General features: G+C 48.7%; 2 protein-coding genes across 5 annotated transcripts in view; one reads left to right on the top strand and one right to left on the bottom strand.

Moving 5' to 3' along the window:
* LOC146036335 (uncharacterized) overlaps nucleotides 1–21399 on the bottom strand; it is a 62442-nt gene that overhangs the window by 14417 nt on the left and 26626 nt on the right. The gene's annotated exons all lie outside the window — the stretch shown is intronic.
* LOC146036331 (uncharacterized) overlaps nucleotides 3533–21399 on the top strand; it is a 42310-nt gene continuing 24443 nt past the window's right edge. Inside the window, exons 1-8 of one of the 4 annotated variants that reach the window (XM_083160279.1) lie at nucleotides 3533–3710; nucleotides 7005–7132; nucleotides 7804–7874; nucleotides 13184–13270; nucleotides 16592–16693; nucleotides 17218–17276; nucleotides 17662–17798; nucleotides 18910–18977. In XM_083160279.1, the coding sequence (XP_083016405.1) occupies nucleotides 3591–3710; nucleotides 7005–7132; nucleotides 7804–7874; nucleotides 13184–13270; nucleotides 16592–16693; nucleotides 17218–17276; nucleotides 17662–17798; nucleotides 18910–18977 (772 nt within the window). In that variant the 5' untranslated portion in view covers nucleotides 3533–3590. Of the gene's footprint in view, nucleotides 3711–7004; nucleotides 7133–7803; nucleotides 7875–13183; nucleotides 13271–16591; nucleotides 16694–17217; nucleotides 17286–17661; nucleotides 17799–18909; nucleotides 18978–21399 lie in introns of all 4 variants that reach the window. The other 3 variants (XM_083160281.1, XM_083160278.1, XM_083160280.1) reach the window with 3 other exon arrangements.

Genomic DNA, 21399 nt, shown 5'->3' with positions numbered 1-21399 from the left:
AGTCTTGGCTGCCCTGTCTATATAGTGCAGATCTGCACTATATAGTCTAAATTGAATGCAGATAGTGTAAATTGTATGCAGATAGTCTAAATTGTAATCGCATCTGGATCTTATGCAGATTGTACTAGTGTGTACACAGCATAATGCTGTGTACACACTAGTACAATCTGCATAAGATCCAGATGCGATTACAATTTAGACTATATAGTCAAAATCTTATCTGGATCTCATGCAGATTGTATGGGTTTTATCCCAAGCGATCCAGATGCGTTCAAGATGCGCGCTCCCATATCTTAACCAGAAAGTCTTGGCTGCCCTGTCTATATAGTGCAGATCTGCACTATATAGTCTAAATTGAATGCAGATAGTGTAAATTGTATGCAGATAGTCTAAATTGTAATCGCATCTGGATCTTATGCAGATTGTGTGTACACAGCAGGGGCCCATTGCTGTCTAGACCAGCAGCTTGTACCACTGTCACCCACTGGTGTGGGGCTAAATTGTTCTTTTGCACTTGGGCCCACCACTCACTGCCGTGTCTATAGAGGACCTGCAGACGGTCTGCATGGGTGGTGAGGAGGCGGTAAGGTATGCAAAGAAAAGGCCATGATCATGGAGAAGGACACTTTCCGCGGCGGCAGTAGTTAGTACATCTCGCCTATGGCTGGCCATAACAGGGGGGCACTCTACAAACCGTTGGCGCCTGGAGCACAAGCTCAGCCGGTGCCACCCTAGCTCAGGGTTGCCGACCCTCCCGGAATTACCGGGAGGATCCTGAAAATCAGGTCCTCCTCCCGGCCCCCCCGGAAAGGTGGGCAATCCTCCCGGATTCCGGGTGACCCCCACGCCACACCCTGATTGCGGCGTCTTCCCCATACCTTTTGGATTGAAATTGTCAATCCGCGGGTCTCAGATGAGGGGGCGGAGCTAAAATCGTGTCATTTTAGCCCCGCCCCCTCCACAGAGATCCGTGGGGCGGGGCTTGATGATGTAAAGCTCAAGCCCCGCCCCCGACCTGCAGCTGGAAGTCTCCTCTCCGGGCTTCTCCCGGAGAGGAGACAGAAAAAGTCGGCAACCCTGCCCTAGCTACGCCTCTGTGCCCCCCGCCCGCACTGCTAGGTGGGAACAGGATGGTTCGCACCAGCATATGCACATGCGCAGCAATGCGCATGCACAGAGGGAAAACATTGCTCCCCCGTGTGAACGTGCAGGGGAGCAAGTCAACAGAAATAAGGCCCATAGTGGCTGCTGAGCTGTGTGTTACTGAACAGCCGTTGTGTTTTCTGACCTCAGCCTGGATTACATGCCTGGGATATTCCTATGTTACCAGTGGCATAAGTTCATCCCAGTTGCCTGGAGGCAAGGTAAATATTGGTGCCCCCAAAATAGCTCTGTCAGTAAGGTGTCTGTCTGGAGTAAGACAGGTCATGGGTTCTAATACAGGTTGTAACACTTGCAGAAATAATGTTAGGAGGGGAGTCAGCCACAGAAGCAATATTGGTGGCTTTCAATTAACTGACTCAAACTCACAGGGGAGGTGAGGTTCCCCCTTGGGAGCAGGAGCCTGGCGGCAGATGACTCCGTTGCCTCCCAGAATTACGCCTCTGTATGTTACATACACAGGTTATACAATGGCTCACAATGCCTTTCCTGTGACCACTGTATTAGACACATTTTTGGAAGCCGCCCCAAAGGGATGGCCATCGGTGGTCACCCCTGCTTTACAATACAGAAGGCTGTGGGCCAATGGCAGACGGAGGTTTACAGGAGTGTCATGGGCGGAGCTAAGCTCGGTGTCCCACTTTGTAAAAAGAGATTCCTTGTTTCTGCATCACTGATGCTGGGAAACCACCTGGTTCTACCTCATCGATGGCAAAAGTACTCAACATTGGTCATATACCATCAATTGTGTATCATCGATGGTCGATGAACAGCCCTACCATGCCAGTAATATGCTACTGTGTTGTGTGATAGTGTCCTCCTACTGCTGGATCTTGGAGGTGATATCACCTACACTATCGTTCAAAAGATTTACTTATTTTTTAAAGAAAAGCACTATATTTTTTCAATTAAGATGGCATTATATTTATTAGAAATACACTCTATACTATACATTGTTATTGTGCTAAATGACTATGCTAGCTGCAAATGTCTGGTTTGTAAAGGAATATGGTGTATAGAGGCCCATTTCCAGCAACTTCAGTGTTCTAATGGTGCATTGTGTTTGCTAAATACGTTAGAATTAATAATGGATGATTAGAACCCTTGAAAACCATTGGGCAATTATGTTAGCACAGTTGAAAACAGGTTTGCTGGTTAGAGAAGCTATAAAACTGTGTTTCCTTTGAGCTAGTTGAGTATATGGAGCATCACATATGTGGGTTCGATAATACTCTCAAAATGGCCAGACACAGAGAACTTTGGGGTTTATTCTAGTTCATTCTTTCTGACAAAATCCTTCTTAGATGGACAAAACCATGTGCACTGCAGGGGGGCAGATGTAACATGTGCAGATAGAATTAGATTTGGGTGAGTTATTTTGTTTCTGTGCAGGGAAAATACTGACTGCTTCATTTTACACTGCAATATAGATCTCACTTTGAAGAAAAACCCCACCCAAATCTAACTCTCTCTGCACAAGTTACATCTGCCCCACCCGCAGTGCACATGGTTTTGTCCATCTAAGAAGGATTTTGTCAGAAAGAATGAACTAGAATAACCCCCTTTGATGGGAAACTTGACAGTCTATTCTTGTTCTATGTGAGAAATTGCCAAGAAACTTAACATTTCCTACAACAGTGTGTACTACTCCCTTCAGAGAACAGCACGAACAGGCTTTAACCAGAGAAGAAAGAGAAGTGGGAGGCCCCGGTAAACAAATGAGCAATAAGACAAGTACATTAGAGTCTCTAATTTGAGAAATAGACACCTCACAGGTCCTCAACTGGCAGCTTCATTAAATGGTATCCGCAAAATGCCAATGTCAACACTGATATGCAAACCAGACCTGTACTAGAAACACCACGTCAGACAGCGACACCACAGGCAGGGAACAGGAACTGCATGGGTTCTCAAAGATAGCGGATGCTAGAATAAGCACTAGGCAGGGGAACATCGCCGTTCCCTGGGAGCCACCCAGTGTTTCTAAAGGGCACGCCAATGAAATGCCGGGTGTCCACCCCGAAACGCCCCCTGTCTGTCAATCTGACAGCGAGCGATTAAAAATATCGCTTGTCATTTAACAACTAGGACACTGCGTATGTGGGTGATATTGTAACAGCTGAGTAAATATGATGGCTGCCAAAATAAAACTAAAAGTTTTTAAGAATTTACTGTTCCCTGTACAATGAGTTCTTCACATTTCGTTACCTGAGCATTTCTGTATACAGACAGAATGTTTCTATTATATACTCCTCCATTGGATATTCACCCCCTGGTCCAAGGCAAATGGTTCATGGTTTCAGGTATTTCTGTCATTTGCAGACTATTTGCTCTGTGTGTTTGTATAATAGACAGACATTGCCCCTGGCTGCTCCTCTTCCTCCCTATATATAAGTGCAGCGAGAGTGGTGACAGTTACTGGCTGTACTATGTCGCTCCTGCTGCGCTCTCTGCTCCTCTGTCTGCTGCTGGCGTCCAGCATTATCAGTCACCCATCCCCAGCATGCAGGTCCCTGAGTGATTACACCCATCAGCTGCCACAGAAAGAGGTGAGGGGACCCCTGATCAATCTATCCGCACTGACCCCGTGTGTCTGTACCCAGCGTGTGGGAGGAAGGGGCAATATGGCCACAGTATGGCACTAACAGGTCCGTCTGTCCACGCTGACCCCGTGTGTCTGTACCCAGTGTGTGTGGGAGGAGGGGACAATATGGCCGCAGTATGGCACTAACAGGTCCGTCTGTCCGCGCTGATCCCGTGTGTCTGTACCCAGCGTGTGTGGGAGGAGGGGCAATATGGCCACAGTATGGCACTAACAGGTCTGTCCACGCTGACCCCGTGTGTCTGTACCCAGCGTGTGTGGGAGGAGGGGGCAATATGGCCACAGTATGGCACTAACAGGTCCGTATGTCCACGCTGATCCCGTGTGTCTGTACCCAGCGTGTGTGGGAGGAAGGGGCAATATGGCCGCAGTATGGCACTAACAGGTCCGTCTGTCCACGCTGACCCTGTGTGTCTGTACCCAGCGTGTGTGGGAGGAAGGGCCAATATGGCCGCAGTATGGCACTAACAGGTCCGTCTGTCCACGCTGACCCCGTGTGTCTGTACCAAGTGTGTGTGGGAGGAGGGGGCAATATGGCCACAGTATGGCACTAACAGGTGCGTCTGTCCACGCTGATCCCGTGTGTCTGTACCCAGCGTGTGTGGGAGGAAGGGGCAATATGGCCGCAGTATGGCACTAACAGGTCCGTCTGTCCACACTGACCCCGTGTGTCTGTACCCAGCGTGTGTGGGAGGAGGGGGCAATATGGCCACAGTATGGCACTAACAGGTCCGTCTGTCCACGCTGATCCCGTGTGTCTGTAACCAGCGTGTGTGGGCGGAGGGGACAATATGGTCACAGTATGGCACTAACAGGTGCGTCTGTCCACGCTGATCCCGTGTGTCTGTACCCAGCGTGTGTGGGAGGAAGGGGCAATATGGCCACAGTATGGCACTAACAGGTCCGTCTGTCCACGCTGATCCCGTGTGTCTGTACCCAGCGTGTGTGGGAGGAGGGGGCAATATGGCCACAGTATGGCACTAACAGGTCCGTCTGTCCACGCTGATCCCGTGTGTCTGTACCCAGCGTGTGTGGGAGGAGGGGGCAATATGGCCACAGTATGGCACTAACAGGTCCGTCTGTCCGCGCTGACCCCGTGTGTCTGTACCCAGTGTGTGTGGGAGGAGGGGACAATATGGCCGCAGTATGGCACTAACAGGTCCGCGCTGACCCCGTGTGTCTGTACCCAGCGTGTGTGGGAGGAGGGGACAATATGGCCGCAGTATGGCACTAACAGGTCCGTCTGTCCGCGCTGATCCCGTGTGTCTGTACCCAGCGTGTGTGGGAGGAGGGAGCAATATGGCCACAGTATGGCACTAACAGGACAGTCTGTCCACGCTGATCCCGTGTGTCTGTAACCAGCGTGTGTGGGAGGAGGGGGCAATATGGCCGCAGTATGGCACTAACAGGTCCGTCTGTCCACGCTGATCCCGTGTGTCTGTATCTAGTGTGTGGGGGAGGAGGCAGCAATATGGCCACAGTATGGCACTAACAGGTCCGTCTGTCAACGCTGATCCCGTGTGTCTGTACCCAGCGTGTGTGGGAGGAGGGGACAATATGGCCACAGTATGGCACTAACAGGACAGTCTGTCCGCGCTGACCTCGTGTGTCTGTACCCAGCGTGTGTGGGAGGAGGGGACAATATGGCCGCAGTATGGCACTAACAGGTCCGTCTGTCCACGCTGACCCCGTGTGTCTGTACCCAGCGTGTGTGGGAGGAGGGGGCAATATGGCCACAGTATGGCACTAACAGGTCCGTCTGTCCACGCTGATCCCGTGTGTCTGTACCCAGTGTGTGTGGGAGGAGGGGGCAATATGACCACAGTATGACACTAACAGGTCCGTCTGTCCGCGCTGACCCCGTGTGTCTGTACCCAGCGTGTGTGGGAGGAGGGGGCAATATGGCCACAGTATGGCACTAACAGGTCCATCTGTCCACGCTGATCCTGTGTGTCTGTACCCAGCGTGTGTGGGAGGAGGGGACAATATGGCCGCAGTCTGACACTAACAGGTCCGTCTGTCCGCGCTGACCCCGTGTGTCTGTACCCAGCGTGTGTGGGAGGAGGGGGCAATATGGCCACAGTACGACACTAACAGGTCCGTCTGTCCACGCTGATCCCATGTGTCTGTAACCAGCGTGTGTGGGAGGAGGGGCAATATGGCCGCAGTATGGCACTAACCGGTCCGTCTGTCCACGCTGACCCCGTGTGTCTGTACCCACAGTGTGTGGGAGGAGGGGGCAATATGGCCGCAGTATGGCACTAACAGGTCCGTCTGTCCACGCTGATCCTGTGTGTCTGTAACCAGTGTGTGTGTGTGGGAGGAGGGGACAATATGGCCGCAGTATGGCACTAACAGGTCCGTCTGTCCACGCTGATCCCCTGTGTCTGTCCCCAGCGTGTGTGGGAGGAGGCAGCAATATGGCCACAGTATGGCACTAACAGGTCCATCTGTCCACACTGATCCCGTGTGTCTGTAACCAGCGTGTGTGGGAGGAGGGGGCAATATGGCCGCAGTATGGCACTAACAGGTCCGTCTGTCCGCGCTGATCCCCTGTGTCTGTACCCAGCGTGTGTGGGAGGAGGGGGCAATATGGCCGCAGTATGGCACTAACAGGTCCGTCTGTCCACGCTGATCCCCTGTGTCTGTACCCAGCGTGTGTGGGAGGAGGGGGCAATATGGCCACAGTATGGCACTAACAGGTCCGTCTGTCCACGCTGACCCCGTGTGTCTGTAACCAGCGTGTGTGGGAGGAGGGGGCAATATGGCCACAGTATGGCACTAACAGGTCTGTCTGTCCGCGCTGATCCTGTGTGTCTGTACCCAGCGTGTGTGGGAGGAGGGGACAATATGGCCGCAGTATGGCACTAACAGGTCCGTCTGTCCACGCTGACCCCGTGTGTCTGTACCCAGCGTGTGTGGGAGGAGGGGGCAATATGGCCGCAGTATGGCACTAACAGGTCCGTCTGTCCGCGCTGCCCCCGTGTGTCTGTACCCAGCGTGTGTGGGAGGAGGGGGCAATATGGCCGCAGTATGGCACTAACAGGTCCGTCTGTCCGCGCTGCCCCTTTGTGTCTGTACCCAGCGTGTGTGGGAGGAGGGGACAATATGGCCGCAGTATGACACTAACAGGTCCGTCTGTCCACGCTGACCCCGTGTGTCTGTACCCAGCGTGTGTGGGAGGAGGGGGCAATATGGCCGCAGTATGACACTAACAGGACAGTACTGTCTCTTGTGTTAGTTGGAGGGCCGCTGGTATCTCTTCTACAGCGCGGCCCGAGAGTCAGATTGGGGCACCGCCATTTCCTCTGTGCTGGACTTTCACGTCACCGATAATAACCAGGCGCAGGTCCGACAAGTTATAAAGCAGTAAGTAAAACCATAAAATCACTTGTAAACATTTGCATAATTCAATAAGATTTTAAATGTATTACTGAGCCCCTGGTACCCTCATTATGTGTCACCACTACAGTACTACTGGTCCATACAGACTTCTGTATCAAATAATACAAACTGTGGGTCCTGACCTCAAAGTGGTTCCCGACCACCTCAGCATGGGGTCACGACTCTATGTTGCTGATCATCAGGCTAATGCGTCTGTCGGAGGGGGGGCAGGGTATAACTCATTGAGTAAACACCCACTGCTTCCCTCTTCCATCCCCCTGTCACCCTTTTCCATCCCCCCATTACCCACTGCCTCCCTGCCACAAAAGTGGTCACTTCACTTCACTGACCACACATGTGTCACACCACCACTTCCGGTACTGAGGGGGCATGGCCATCGCTCTGTGAGCTGCTGGTCATGCCCCCTCTCCCTCTGTCTACAGGACTCCCATCTGCCCCCCCCACCATGGGACACTGCCATCCCCGGGCGGGTCGTGGTACAGTCCCAAAAAAATGGGACTGACCTGCGAAAATCAGGACAGTTGGGTCGTATGTATAACATCACTGTTGCACCTGCTCTGATATGTTACAGGATTTGCATATGTTAATATAGTGAATGCAGTAACGTTTTTTGTATTGTTTTTACTGTATCTTAGTAATCACGTTGTGAGAATAGAAGCCCATGAAATGCAAATCACCCAGAAGAACAACAGCTACTTACTGACAGGTACAGACCTATAGTTCATATATATATATATATATATATTTATATATATATATATATATATATATATATATATATATCTGTGCGGCAATAGGAGCAGTGTGCTACAGAGGAACCAGGGGTATTTAGCTGATAAACCCAGGAAAGTCATGTATTTGCATTATAGAAAATGCTTGTCCTACCTGCCCTGCACCTCTGGCCTTCACTCTGGTGCAGCTGAAAGCATGTCAGTGATCAACCAGAGCACTGGTGAGGAAATCCCTTATGAAATGAAGGAAGGGTGGGTGTGTCACTTGCCTGTCAATCTGGGAGAGGGAGGAGGAGCCTAAGGTATAAAAGACTGTCTGGGCCATTTATCTGTATGACTGATGGCGGGAAAGTTGGCCGGTAGATCTTCGTTAGAAAGAGATAGGGGCGTGAACATTTACTATGTGATGGGGACTGGTCTGGGGTCATGGTGACAAGATAAACCATAGTGTGCTTCCACTTTACAGCTTCTGTCACACTAGGACAGGGATGGGGAACCTTCGGCCCACCAGCTGTTGCTGAACTACACATCCCAGCATGCACTGCTACAGTTTTGCTATTTGGCCATTCTAAAACTGTAGCAAAGCATTCTGGGATGTGTAGTTCAACAACAGCTAGAGGGCCAAAAGCTCCCAATCCCTGCCTTAGGAGGATGTTCCGGGTTTTGGCTCAGTGCTGAAATGAGCTGACGCCTTGAAATGCAGCAGGCTGGATGTACTGCTTCTTCATAAACTAAAGGATGGTCCAGTAGTTGAGGAGACCTGAAACAGCGGTGCTGGGTCTACCCCACCAGCAGTCTTCACCAGGGACCCCTGCAAGGAGGAGGTATGGATTCTGCTGCAACAGACGATCAGGTTGCGGACCCCTGTCCGGTTCACCAGAAACTTGTCCTAGAAATAGAATGGGGTATGTCAGTAAGTACTGGATACTGAACCGACGGCAACCGGACTGGCTGTGATCACACAATGCTGGACCAGCGGGTGCTGGATCCGGACTGGCTGTGATCACACAATGCTGGACCAACGGGTGCTGGATCCGGACTGGCAGTGATCACACAATGATGGACCAACGGGTGCTGGATCGAATGGATATATTACATACTTGATCGTCTGGTACAGGGTGAACCTGGACTGACAAAGAACAAATGACCCTGCACCAGTGGTGACTGGACTGGTAGGAAATACTTGACCCTGGGCTGGCTGGAACCACACTGGACCAGAAGAACTCGGAATTACATAGGACACTTGATACTGGATCAGCGATGACTGGACTGGTAGAAGATACTGCACTAGCTAGAACCGGACTGGCAGTACTTAATACTGGTCCAGTTAGAACTGTACAGGATTGTAAGGCTCCGATTAGACACTCGATACTAAAACAGTGGTGACCGGACTCACAGGAGATACTTAGTGCTGGACCTGTGGAACCGGCTAACTGAGAATGCTTGATACTGAATCAGCAGGGAACGGGAACAACTTGCACACAGGGGACTGTAAAAAGACTTTTCTCTGGTGAATTGGAGTTCCTGCAATACCCCTAAATACCTAAAGGTCTCCGAATATTGGCTATAGAAGGCAGATTACTCCATTCTGATTGGTAGAAGGTAAGTGAAGTGACTCCAACATTATGGTGACACCCAGCACCGGGACCCTGTAGCCACAAAACCACCACTACCCATTGCAATGGAGCAAAGACATGCAGCGTCACTTGCCTTCCCGCTGAACCCTGACAGCCAGACCCCTGTCAGCCAGCCGCAGTGGTGTAGCTAGGTGTCTCGGCGCCCGGAGCATGTGCTCCGCCGGCTCCGCCCTCCCTACGCCCCTGGCCAGCCGGTGCACCAGAGAGGGAAGCAGTGGGACCTTTGCCACGTGCTCTGCTGATTTGTGACCACTTCTTCACAGCTGGGTTGCTATAATGTACCTTTAATCAGGGACATGTGAATTACACAGGTTCCAGGGCTTGCTGACTTGCCTGCGTTTCTCCTGATTGTTATCAGCCACAGAACCTGTGTGTCACGACTCAGGGTTTGAGACATACTTATCTCTGTTCTAGGTGCTTGGCCAGGCTTGCTCAGAGACTATTATCCAGGTCAGCGCTACGGTGTCCCGGGGTCCGGATGGTGCCAGGTGCGCACGATCAGTGTCTCCCACAATATCATCTCAGCGGGCACCGCCGAACACAGCCTGCGGCTTTGTTACTCACAAACTCCCAGCACTGGGCCTTCTTACAGGTCGCAGGCCTTTCAACATCAACACCAAACATCGTTTGTGTCTCCAACATGGGAACGGCCATATTGGTTTGATTCACAGTTCAACAGCCAATCCGGGAATGGATATTCTGACATCATCCTGCAACAGCCAATCAGCTACAGGCTCTGCCAATATATACCCAGAGACTGGAGCCAGAGGTCAGTCAGTCCAATGTTGTCCTAGGCGTAGTAGCTGCCATAGTTCTCTAGTACTTCTGCTAATCCAGCACCTGCAACATTCCACTGTGCCTGCATTCTGACTCCCTCTAGTGTCCAGTCCGGGACATTGCATCCTCTATCAGAATACCTGGTTTTCTGATAGTCTTCTACCTGCTGGTCAGTGTACCTGCTACTGGTTCCAGTATTGCATCATCCTCACTACAGCTGTCAATCCTGTTTAGGATTCGCTGCACATTGGCAGGGTTCCGGAGGGCTGGAGCATTCGCTGCCAGCCCTCCGTGTCACCCTATTCAACTCGTCAGGGGCAGCGAGCTGGGGGAAGGCGGCAGGCAGGACGATGGAAGTCTCCCTGCCTGCGCCGGACACTGAGGAGGGCTGCCAGGACGCTGGCAGAGCCCCCCCAAGAGCTGGCAGGGGGTTGGGATCATCAGCGCTGCACTGCCTGGTCCCGATCGTGCATATGTAATGATCGGGACCAGAGTGCAGTGAATAAATGAATATTAATGAGCTGCTCTCGGCTCCCGGCCCCCTGCTGGCAAAAGTGTATAAAAAAATGTAAAAAAAAAAATTAAAATAAAATTAAATATATATTAATGTGCTTTAAGCACGTGATTACAAATAGCATGCCCCTTCTTAGAAAAAAAAATCTGATTTTTTGACACCAAACTTCCCCCCCAAAACCCTTTATTTCAAATGATCCCTTTCCTGTTCACCTAAAAAAGATGTCGAATGCAAAACGGCGAATCATGGCAAAAATCCAGGAGAAAGCAGTTCTCCATCCTAGCATTGAATACACTCTCGGCAAATCCCAGTGAAAACCCCATTTAAATACTCCAGTGACTTGCAGCGAACATGAAACTGAGAACTGGCCGCCATTCACTGTTTGCTTTCAGCGAACAGTGAACATTGAATAGGGTGCATCACATTTTCAGTTAAACAGATTCACCGCAAGGAGTGAAAACAGCCCGATTCGCCGAAAAAAAACTGAGAATTGGGAGAATTGGGATCAGACGTGACACTGTAAATCCATTAGTGTCATTGATTAGTCAGTCAGTGAGACTTCCCTCATTCTCGGGGAGGACCTACTTGTATAAGCAAGCAGGTCCTCAGTCCGTTTGGATTCAGATTTTTGTGTGGTTGTTTTTAACCCCCTGGATGCCTAAAGGGAACAAAGAGGAGAGAATCTACACCGGAGGGTGGTAAGTATAAGTTTTTCGGTACTTGTTTCCTAGCACGGCCACACCGATTTACATCGGGGTGGTCGTGTCGGAAAAATCGGGTCGATCGCATCGCATGCGATTTGGTCGCATGCGATGCGATCGACGCAACCGACCGATTTTGGACCCGATTTTTTTTTTTGAATGAAATGTAAATCGGGTCCCTGGGACCCGATTTTACATTGAATTCAATGTAAAATATTCCCAACCCCCCCAAATGTCCCGGCGTACACCCCACCCCACGATAGACGCCAACCCGAAGCGTGGCGAGCGCAGCGAGCCCGCGAGGGGCGGCGGTGCGCGTCCTCCGACCTTTTCATTCCCCTACTAGCCACGTCGGCGTGGAGTTGAGAATAGAATAGTGTGGCGAGCGCAGCGAGCCACCGAGCCCGAAGCATGGCGAGCGCAGCGAGCCCCGCGAGGGGACGCGTATAACTTCACAGGTATACGCGTCCCCTCGCGGGGCTCGCTGCGCTCGCCACGCTTCGGGCTCGGTGGCTCGCTGCGCTCGCCACACTATTCTATTCTCACTCCACGCTTCGGGTTGGCGTCTATCGTGGGGTGACGACGGGGACATCTATAATGTGAAATGGGGCATATTGGCCCATTTCACATTTTTCACATTTTTTAAAGATTTCAATGTTAAAAAATATTTTAACATTGAAGCCTATGGAAAAATCGGGGGCATCGCGTCGGGACCATTGTTAATGGTCCCGACCGACGCGATGCCCCCGATATTTTACCTTTCCCGACACGATTTCAATGTTAAAATATTTTTTAACATTGAAGCCTATGGGGAAATCGGGGGCATCGCGTCGGTCGCGTCGGGACCATTGTTAATGGTCCCGACCGACGCGATGCCCCCGATATTGTGCCTAGCCGGCTAAATGGACCTGATTTCAAAGGAAATCGCTTCCATCGGGGGTAATCGTGTACCTTAAGTTAAGGTACACGATTACCCCCGATTGTGGCCGTGCTAGGAAACAAGTACCAGTTTTTCAGTTACCCATTGTGGATTTCTACAGGACAAGTGGACCGAACCTACATGTCAAGATAGGTGAGTATCTATGGGTGTTGTGTGTAATAAAGTTAGACTTGATTGGTGTGTTTGTGCATTCAGTTGGGTTCTGTAGTGGGACTATAAGTCCCAGCTGGCCCATTAATGCTTCGCAAGCTGGGACTTGTGGTTTTCCAAGTCCTTGTGCATGGGGGAGGCTTCCTGGGAACTGTAGTTCCACTACAAAACCCAATACTTATTTTATTCTTTAGTTTACACTTTATTGGTATCAGCCCGGCACCCACAGCCCAGGGGTGACGAGGACAGCCCTGGGCTTCAGTATGGGCCAGTGGTGCCCTAGGGAGGAGTTGGTTTTCAGAAATACGGGAAGTGATAAAATTCTATGGCCCAGTTCTATCGATGGCGTAATTATTCGTACACCTGAATTTGGCTGAGCTTGCCATACATTAATACGTCAAAAACCGAATTACGCCAGTTCCGTTCGATCTTAGTAAATTCCCCTATATGCATCTCCCTACACCGACTTCATAGACTTATTGGAGCAAACAGGTCATGTGACCCTTCTGGTGCCATCACACTGCTCTATTGATGATATTATCATCTTCTTTCCTTTATTTTACAGCAAAGGACGATGACCATAAATTCACAGTTTACCCTATGAAGGAGCATGTGATCCTGTATGAGGATGAAGATGGAGTCAGACTCTTCTGTAATTATCATACCTAAATCCTTCATTCTGGCGTTCTGGGAGCCGCATCATGTCATAGGGGGTTATTCAGACCTGAAGCCAATTCGCACATTGGGTGATTATTGACGTATGCGTTCGGCCCGTTGTACACACGCAGAAGTCCATCCAGCTAATACTTCGGTACTTGTTTCCTAGCACGGCCACAATCTTGTGGATCGTGTACCTTTAAGTTAAGGTACACGATCCACACGATGGACCCGATTTCCTTTGAAATCAGGTCCATTTTGCCGGCAAAGGTACAAAATCGGGGGCATCGCGACGGTCGGGACCATTAACATTGGTCCCGACGCGACCGACGCGATGCCCCCGATTTCCCCATAGGCTTCAAGGTAAAATATTTTTTAACATTGAAATCGTGAGGATCGCGTCGGTCTTGTGCCATTATAATGGCACAAGATGAGATGGACTTGATTAAGTCCATCTCACCTTTAAAAAAATGTGAAAAATGTGAAATGGGCCAATATGACCCATTTCACATTATAGATGTCCCCGTCGTCAACCAACGATAGACGCCAACCCGAAGCGTGGCGAGCGCAGCGAGCCCGCGAGGGTCGGCGGTGCGCGTACTCCGACCTTTTCATTCCCCTACTATCCACGTCGGCGTGGAGTTGAGAATAGAATAGTGTGGCGAGCCACCGAGCCCGAAGCGTGGCGAGCGCAGCGAGCCCCGCGAGGGGCCGCGTATAACTTCACAGGTATACGCGTGCGCTCGCCACGCTTCGGGCTCGGTGGCTCGCTGCGCTCGCCACACTATTCTATTCTCAACTCCACGCCGACGTGGATAGTAGGGTAATGAAAAGGTCGGAGGACGCGCACCGCCGCCCCTTGCGGGCTCGCTGCGCTCGCCACGCTTCGAATTTGGCGTCTATCGTGGGGTGGGGTTTACGTCGTTAAATTTGGGGGTCTAGGGAATATTTTACATTGAATCCAATGTAAAATCGGGTCCCAGGGACCCGATTTACATTTCATTCAATCAAAAAATCGGGTCGAAAATCGGGTCGGTCGCGTCGATCGCATCGCATGCGACCAAATCGCATGCGATGCGATCGACCCGATTTTTCCGACACGACCACCCCGATGTAAATCGGTGTGGCCGTGCTAGGAAACAAGTACCAATACTTCTATTTCCATGCGATTCACAAGGCGATGGACAGGAAGAAGGCACCTGGGGGTGGTAACTGGCCGTTTAGTGGGAGTGTCAGGGAAAACGCAGGCGTGCCTGATTGGTTTAGGGTAGGGCGTGTGTCATAGGACGCTTCTGACTGAAAACACTGGGATCACGCTGATTGGCTGAATCTCAGTGTTTTCAAAGTTAGAAGCGCTTCCCGCACCACTGGGTGGCGGATAGCGACTTGTTTCCAGGTCACTGCAGGGACTCAGCGCCGCAGGGACCTCCGCACGGACCCCCCTGCCAGCTCTGCGGGTGGTCTTGTGTTTTATATGGAATATGTGTGCGCTATATAAGAAACGTAATAAAGAAATAAAATCACAAAATATTACATTATAAACAAAACCTACATCATTCTGAAATCCTATTGAGGCATGGAAAATTATATAGTCTCAAACAACTATAGAAAGTCGTATTAGAATTGAAACCAAGTCCTTCTGAAAAGGTTGTAGGACTCCTGCTATTGGAGCTGAATTGTATAGTAACAATCCTTGTTGGAAGTTGCAACTTTGTATATTTTCTAATTAAAAAGCTGCATTTGGCAGCAGGGGGAATCCAGAGGACTGTGTTAAATAAAAATACATATGGATAGTGGTAGATGCTCAATTAGTTCAGTAATACCACTCAGGTGCATGCAAGGGAGGGGTTAATACTGAGTAAGTAAAGCAAGACATTGGTTCCCCCAGCACACTGAATAGTATTAGTAACCAATCTAGAACACTACATGACAATAGAATTCAGAGATATTGGTTACATATACCTGCGCAAGTGTATGATATGCCCCAAAGCCACGTCAAGGCTTCTCTGTATATTGGGGGTCCCTAGCGCTATATCTAGGTGCAGGGTGCGGCACCCCAAAAAACTAGCATAAGCTACAAAGCCCATTGCTGCACACCAGTGAGATACTATGGTGTTAATAAAGATTAGTGGTAAGAAGCAGAAGCTATGTAGAGAGAGAGAGAGAGAGAGAGAGAGAGAGAGAGAGAGAGAGAGAGAGAGAGAGAGAGAGAGATTAAATGTAATTAAAATATTAAAGAAAAAGAAAAATGCAAAGTGGCAATTTCCAACAAGGATCTGTTTTCTTCACAACCCGCGATTGGTGGGTGTTTCAAAAGGGGCATGGCTAATTCATGGGGGCGTGCCTTAATCGTGGGCCGCAGCAGTGAGTTAAATTCCATTTAAGAAAATTGGTTTGTCAGGGGGGGTTTCTGGGTACTCAAACCCCCCTCCTGTGTGCGCCACTGGGTTTCGGACATATTGGCTTGGCTGTGAATAGATAAGCAGCTGTATGGCTGAATTTCACTCTATCATGGCACCGTCTAGCTGAACGCTGGCCACTGCAAATTTGTAGCCGTGCAATCAGGTCTGAATTACCACCCCCATAGTTTCTGTTAGTTCATAACCTAGGATTCCATCACATTAATTTTTTCTAAAAATGCAGTGTTACTAGAGTGTGATATTTTCCAGGCACGACAGATTACTGGAATAACTCCGAGTACAGAGAAACTGAACAATATAATATCCTAGATTATGTACTGACAGGTCTGAGCAATGTGATAATAATCCCATGAGTTTAATCTCAGATTGTCAGACAGGTAACAGTGCAGGTCAGATCAGGCACAGACGTACGATAGCGCCCGACGGCGGCGTACTTTGTGTGCGCAGTACCTCTTCTGTGATCACACTGCAGTTGCTAAAGTGAACTCATAAAAATAAATAACCTTTTGGTTATTTAAAGTCCAGAGAAGTTTTCATAAGTCATATTTATGAATCCATAACAAAACAAAAAGTACAGTACTGTAATATTTAAAATACATTAAAAAAATCTGATACCTGACACCAACCAGTGTGGACCAACGCGTTTCGTCATAGACCTGTGTCCTATCACTGGGACCTTGCACAGCAAAAGTGCATCTGTGATTGGTGAACCATGGTACCATGTGATAGGCTGGAGCCGATGCAATATGAGACGGTCACATCTCATGTCTGCAGCTGCATAGATTGCAAAATACTTTGTTTTTCTGGTACTTTTGTAGGATGTGGGATGTAGGAATAATGCTAATGGTTCCCATTCTGAATATAGTTTGTGTAATATATCATTTTTATTTTTCTAGCTCAAAGCAATAAAACTGCTTATTCCTCTGATGAAGAATTCAGACACCTCTCTGTATGCCTGCGGTACAGACTAATCAACTTGCATGTGATCATTGCGCCCGGTAAGCCTACAGAGATATGTTTTATAGACTAGATGAAAACTGGAGGCTTGGACTGTTGCTGGCCGAGGTCTATTCTGCGAAACGTCAGTCTGTCTGAGGTATCGGTGAGGGACCAGGCTACAGAACTGACTCTGACTCTGTGCAGGGTCACCGAGAGGAAAGGGAGTAGGTACTGATTTTCGTTGCCTTGGCCAGCTGACAAGGAGAACTAATATCCCCCTTTGCAGGACCAATGTCTTCCTAATGTCCCCCTTTTCTGGAAGGATTGTGGCCACCCCTGCACCCATTATAGAATTGGTACTGGTGTATCTATGTATATGGGATAAATACATTCTATAGATTACTTATTTCTGTACAGCCCCATAGTTGTACTTAAAACACGTAGGTGCACAACTCATCACTTATACAAGACCCCCACTTTACCAAAGCTCGCTCCTGTGCGGGACCCTCTGATACGTTACAGATTTCTGTTTATTCCCGGCCTTCACCCTGATTTGTCATCGATATTGTTTCATTTATTTTAGATATCGAACATTCTGAGCGGGACTGCCAGGACTATAAGCCGATCACAGAAAGGGCTGCTGTGAGTGAGGTATAAGTCATATCTCTCAGTTCGAAATAAATAATAGTCTGTCACTGAAAGTGCTCAGGGGTGGTAAGAGGGACATAAGGCTAACCAACCATCTCTTAACTGTCATTTTTCAAACACAGCCAATATGACAATTGGGGGTGGATTGGCTGGTATTTTATCTTTCTCCAGGGCTTAATACATCTCACTCATTTATCAACTACTGATTTAATGAAACACATTTGTCCATCATTGCATTTAGACCCATAAACACGGTGGTAATTTCACCCATTTCACCCCCCACGACCGCCAGTTATTCCATAGGAGACGCCATTGTAGAGCAGACCCTACATCGAAGGTCCACAGACTGTCCGCCAATAACATGGCTCTTTCCTATCAGATTGTAGGGACTAAGGCGCTGTTTCTAAGTGCTTACACAAGGAAGGAATACGCCAAGTGGGATCTGAAGCGAAAGTTTATTACCTACGATTACGAGCTTGAAGGCGAAACAATAAAAGGAAAATATTTATATGGCTCGTAAGTATAGAAAGGATGGATCGATGAATGGAGGATGGAAGAAAGAATGAATGAATTAATTGAGGGATGGAATGGTGGATGATTGGCTGAAAGAATGGTGGATAGATGACTTAATCAATGAATGGATGGAGGGATGTATGAATAAATGGTTGGTTAATTGGATGTATGAATAAATTAAAGAATACGTGGATGGATGGTTGGTTGGTTAGGTGAGAGAAAGAAAGAGTGGATGGATTGGTGGGTGTATGGGAGAATGGACATATGAATGAATAAATGGAAACATATATGGATGAATGGGTGGATGGAAGAATTAATTGGTGGATGGATGGATAGGTCGGTGGATAGATGCAAGGAAGAAAGAAAGAATGGATAGGTGGATGGATCGATGGATGACTAGGTCGGTGGATGAATGGGTTTAAGGATCTAAGGAAGACTGAATGGGTTCAAAGATGGATGAAAGAATTAATGCGCGGACGGATGGATAGATGGATGGAAGAATTAATTGGTGGATGGATGGATAGATAAATGGATAGGTGGGTGGGATGATGGATAGAAGAAAGAAAGAATGTGTGTGTGGATAGATGGAAGGAACAATGAATGGGTCGATATCCATCCACCCATTCATTGTTTCATCCATCTATCGAGTAGGTGTGTTGGAGAATTGATGGATGGGTGGGTGGCTGGAAGAATGGGTGGGTGGATGGAGAATGAGTGGGTCGGTGGATGGTGAATTTGTTTATTCATTCAAAGACTTGAGGCCATGGAATTGATCCCCGTCAGTGCCCTACATCATTGATGTTTGTATATTTCCCAATGTCTACAGAACCATACCGGTTGTAGATATTCTTTGTATAGCGCTATAGAGTAATATGTGGGCGCTGTCAGCAGAGTTTCAGGGGTTTCTGGCTGTACACCAGTGTTGAACATGTTAGTGTGATGGGCCCATAACTATATTGGATGTGCAAGTGGTAGTTAATCTCTGAGCACTCAGCTGTGCCGGGTATAAGTGTTAATACATTGTTCCAGCATTAGCCTCCCCAGTCTTCTGGTACTGGTCATTTACATACATCCGATAACCTCTCACTTCTGTATATATATATATTTTTTTTAGGGATGGGTCTATTCAACATTACAATGTAACTGCACATGTGACAGAGGATGGAGTGATTATCATAAGAGGTAAATGTCGGGATGGGACCAGAGGCCTGAACCAGTATCTGGGCCAGATTCTCTAAGCCTCAAAAGTGATAAAATGGAGAGTGATAAACTACCAGCCAATCAGCTCCTGCCTGACATTTTTCAAACACAGTCTGTGACATGGCAGGTAGAAGCAGATTGGCTGGCTGTTTATCACTCTCCATTTTATCACTTTTGAAGCTTAGAGAATCTGACCCTATGTCAGGACTCAGGAGGCAGCTGAGTTACTGACTCACTCACACTATGGCCCCGATTAAGACCTGATTTCTGAGCGCAGCGATCACGTAAACGCCGCCCCTCTACCGCACTGACCGCATTACCCCCTCCCATGTGCACGGCTGGGAATGTCATCGCAGGTGTGCACATGAGGGGAAATCCATTCAAAAGTACTCGCCAACGAATGGTTTTGCCCTCTCGTTGCAGCGCCCAGTAAGTCAAGACGTACTCAGCGCTACGATGGCCGTGGGGAGAAGGACACTGATGGCATCATCATCCCTCCCTCCCAACGGCCGGTGAACTCCTGCGTTTTCCCAGACACTCAGGAAAAATACTGCATTTCTGCCCCAAATGCAAATGCCCGCAGGCTCCTGTCTAGAGATGGGCGGTTCGCGAACCAAGCAGATCTTTTGGACGGATCCCATAAAAGAGTGAGTGAACCACCGATCCCAAAAATGTGAACCGTCGTTCTTTTACTTTCAGTTTCATTTTTCATTACAATGCATTTGCGTGAGCTCAGCACTGCCACCTGTGGCAGCTGAGATGTACTAACTCTGGAGACTGAGTTCAGTGCTGCTACTGCAAGTGAAAGAAAGAATAACAAGGCTGCTGCTGCTAGGGATGGCCATCGGTGCAGACGCCATCGATGGTTGCCATCGATGGCGATTCTGCACCCAGCCATCGATCAGTGTTTTACTCGATGTATGTTCTTATTTGTTCAGCTCACTGTTTAAAAAAAAAAAAGTTTAAAAAAAATGTCAATAAATGATTGTAAAACAAATTATGCTTCTTTATTACCAAATCAGCCCTTTTTTTTCAAAGTGAGCCGAGGCCCCGTCTAAAAGATCTGGATCTTTTCACGGAGTGATCCGCTGGATCCCGGCTCGTCTTAGTGACCCGTTTTGCCCATCTCTAAAATACTGCATAGTTTATGTATGTATGGACAGACAGCCTATCACTCATACCATCTATTAGACGCTAGGACGCGAGGCCATCCTCCAATGAAATCCAGTTGGTTTTTTTCTTCTCTCTATTGCTGCCCATTATCAGATTGATAGGGGGAGGGAAGAGGTCAGGGATTTCTAGCATTGCTTCTGCAACAGGCGGTTTGTGAGTCTCCATTGGTGCTGCCTGATGGAGCCAGGAAGTTCCGATACTGCATCCTCAGCATTGCAGCATGAGGGTGACACCTGGGAACGGCTCGCACATCGGTGGTGATGCCAGTGGTGTGAGGTGGGTGGGAAGAGTGTGGTAAGACGGTTTGGCAATGATACAATGCATTGGAACAGCAGAATAGCTGGCGGGAGAGCAGATAATGGCCCTTATTCTGATCTGTGCGGAAATTCCCGCATTCTTACGGAGCGGTCCGCACGCCACGGTGTTTTTCCGCATGCGGCCATCGTCCGTAGAAACGCCCACGTGTCCTCCGCATTCGGACGGACTCACTCTTTAAGAACAGGGCGTGTTTACGGACGACATACAAACCATGCGTGTGCGGGAGAAACACTCCGATTCGGCACGGTATTACAGAGTATTACAGAGTATGCTCGGGAATACCGCATCCGACCGGGAGCCAAGCGGTGCTACCGCACGTAAGCGGAGTATTTACGCCAAACAACCCACTATGAAGTATCTTCTGCAATACATCACATGACCCACTTATTCAATTACCTATCCTCATAAAAAACTGCTTATTTGGAATTGGAATCAATTAGATTCCAATATATCCTTACAAGCATGCCTAACACATGCATTGCACACATTAACCCTTACAGTAATGTAAGTGCAATGCTTTGTATTACACCCTGTGTAAAAGATTATAAACAATCTACACATATACTATTTAAAGTGCAAATAAAACCAACAACTGTGAACTTGCATAAACAATTTTATTACCGCCACAATTAACATAAATATAAAAAAAGTAAATAAGAAATTAAAGGAGCAGGTCCTTCAGGTCCTGCAGGTGTGCTTGCGCCAGCTGCAGCTGGTGCTCCAGTCGCCGGAGGGCCCCATGCACACCCTCATCTGCCGGTGTGGTGTCATCTGTGGGCATGTCAAAGGGGCAACAATTAGTCATGTTATTCTTGCATACATTTCACATACTGCGACAGAAATTGCACAAATGCTAGGTGACATGTGTGTATATATATATATATATATATCTATGTAGAGCATGGGTCCTCAA

Source organism: Crinia signifera, chromosome 9, assembly GCF_055691185.1.
Source record: "Crinia signifera chromosome 9, ASM5569118v1, whole genome shotgun sequence".
NCBI classification, from domain to species: domain Eukaryota; kingdom Metazoa; phylum Chordata; class Amphibia; order Anura; family Myobatrachidae; genus Crinia; species Crinia signifera.
This window is presented reverse-complemented; position numbering and strand designations above follow the sequence as displayed.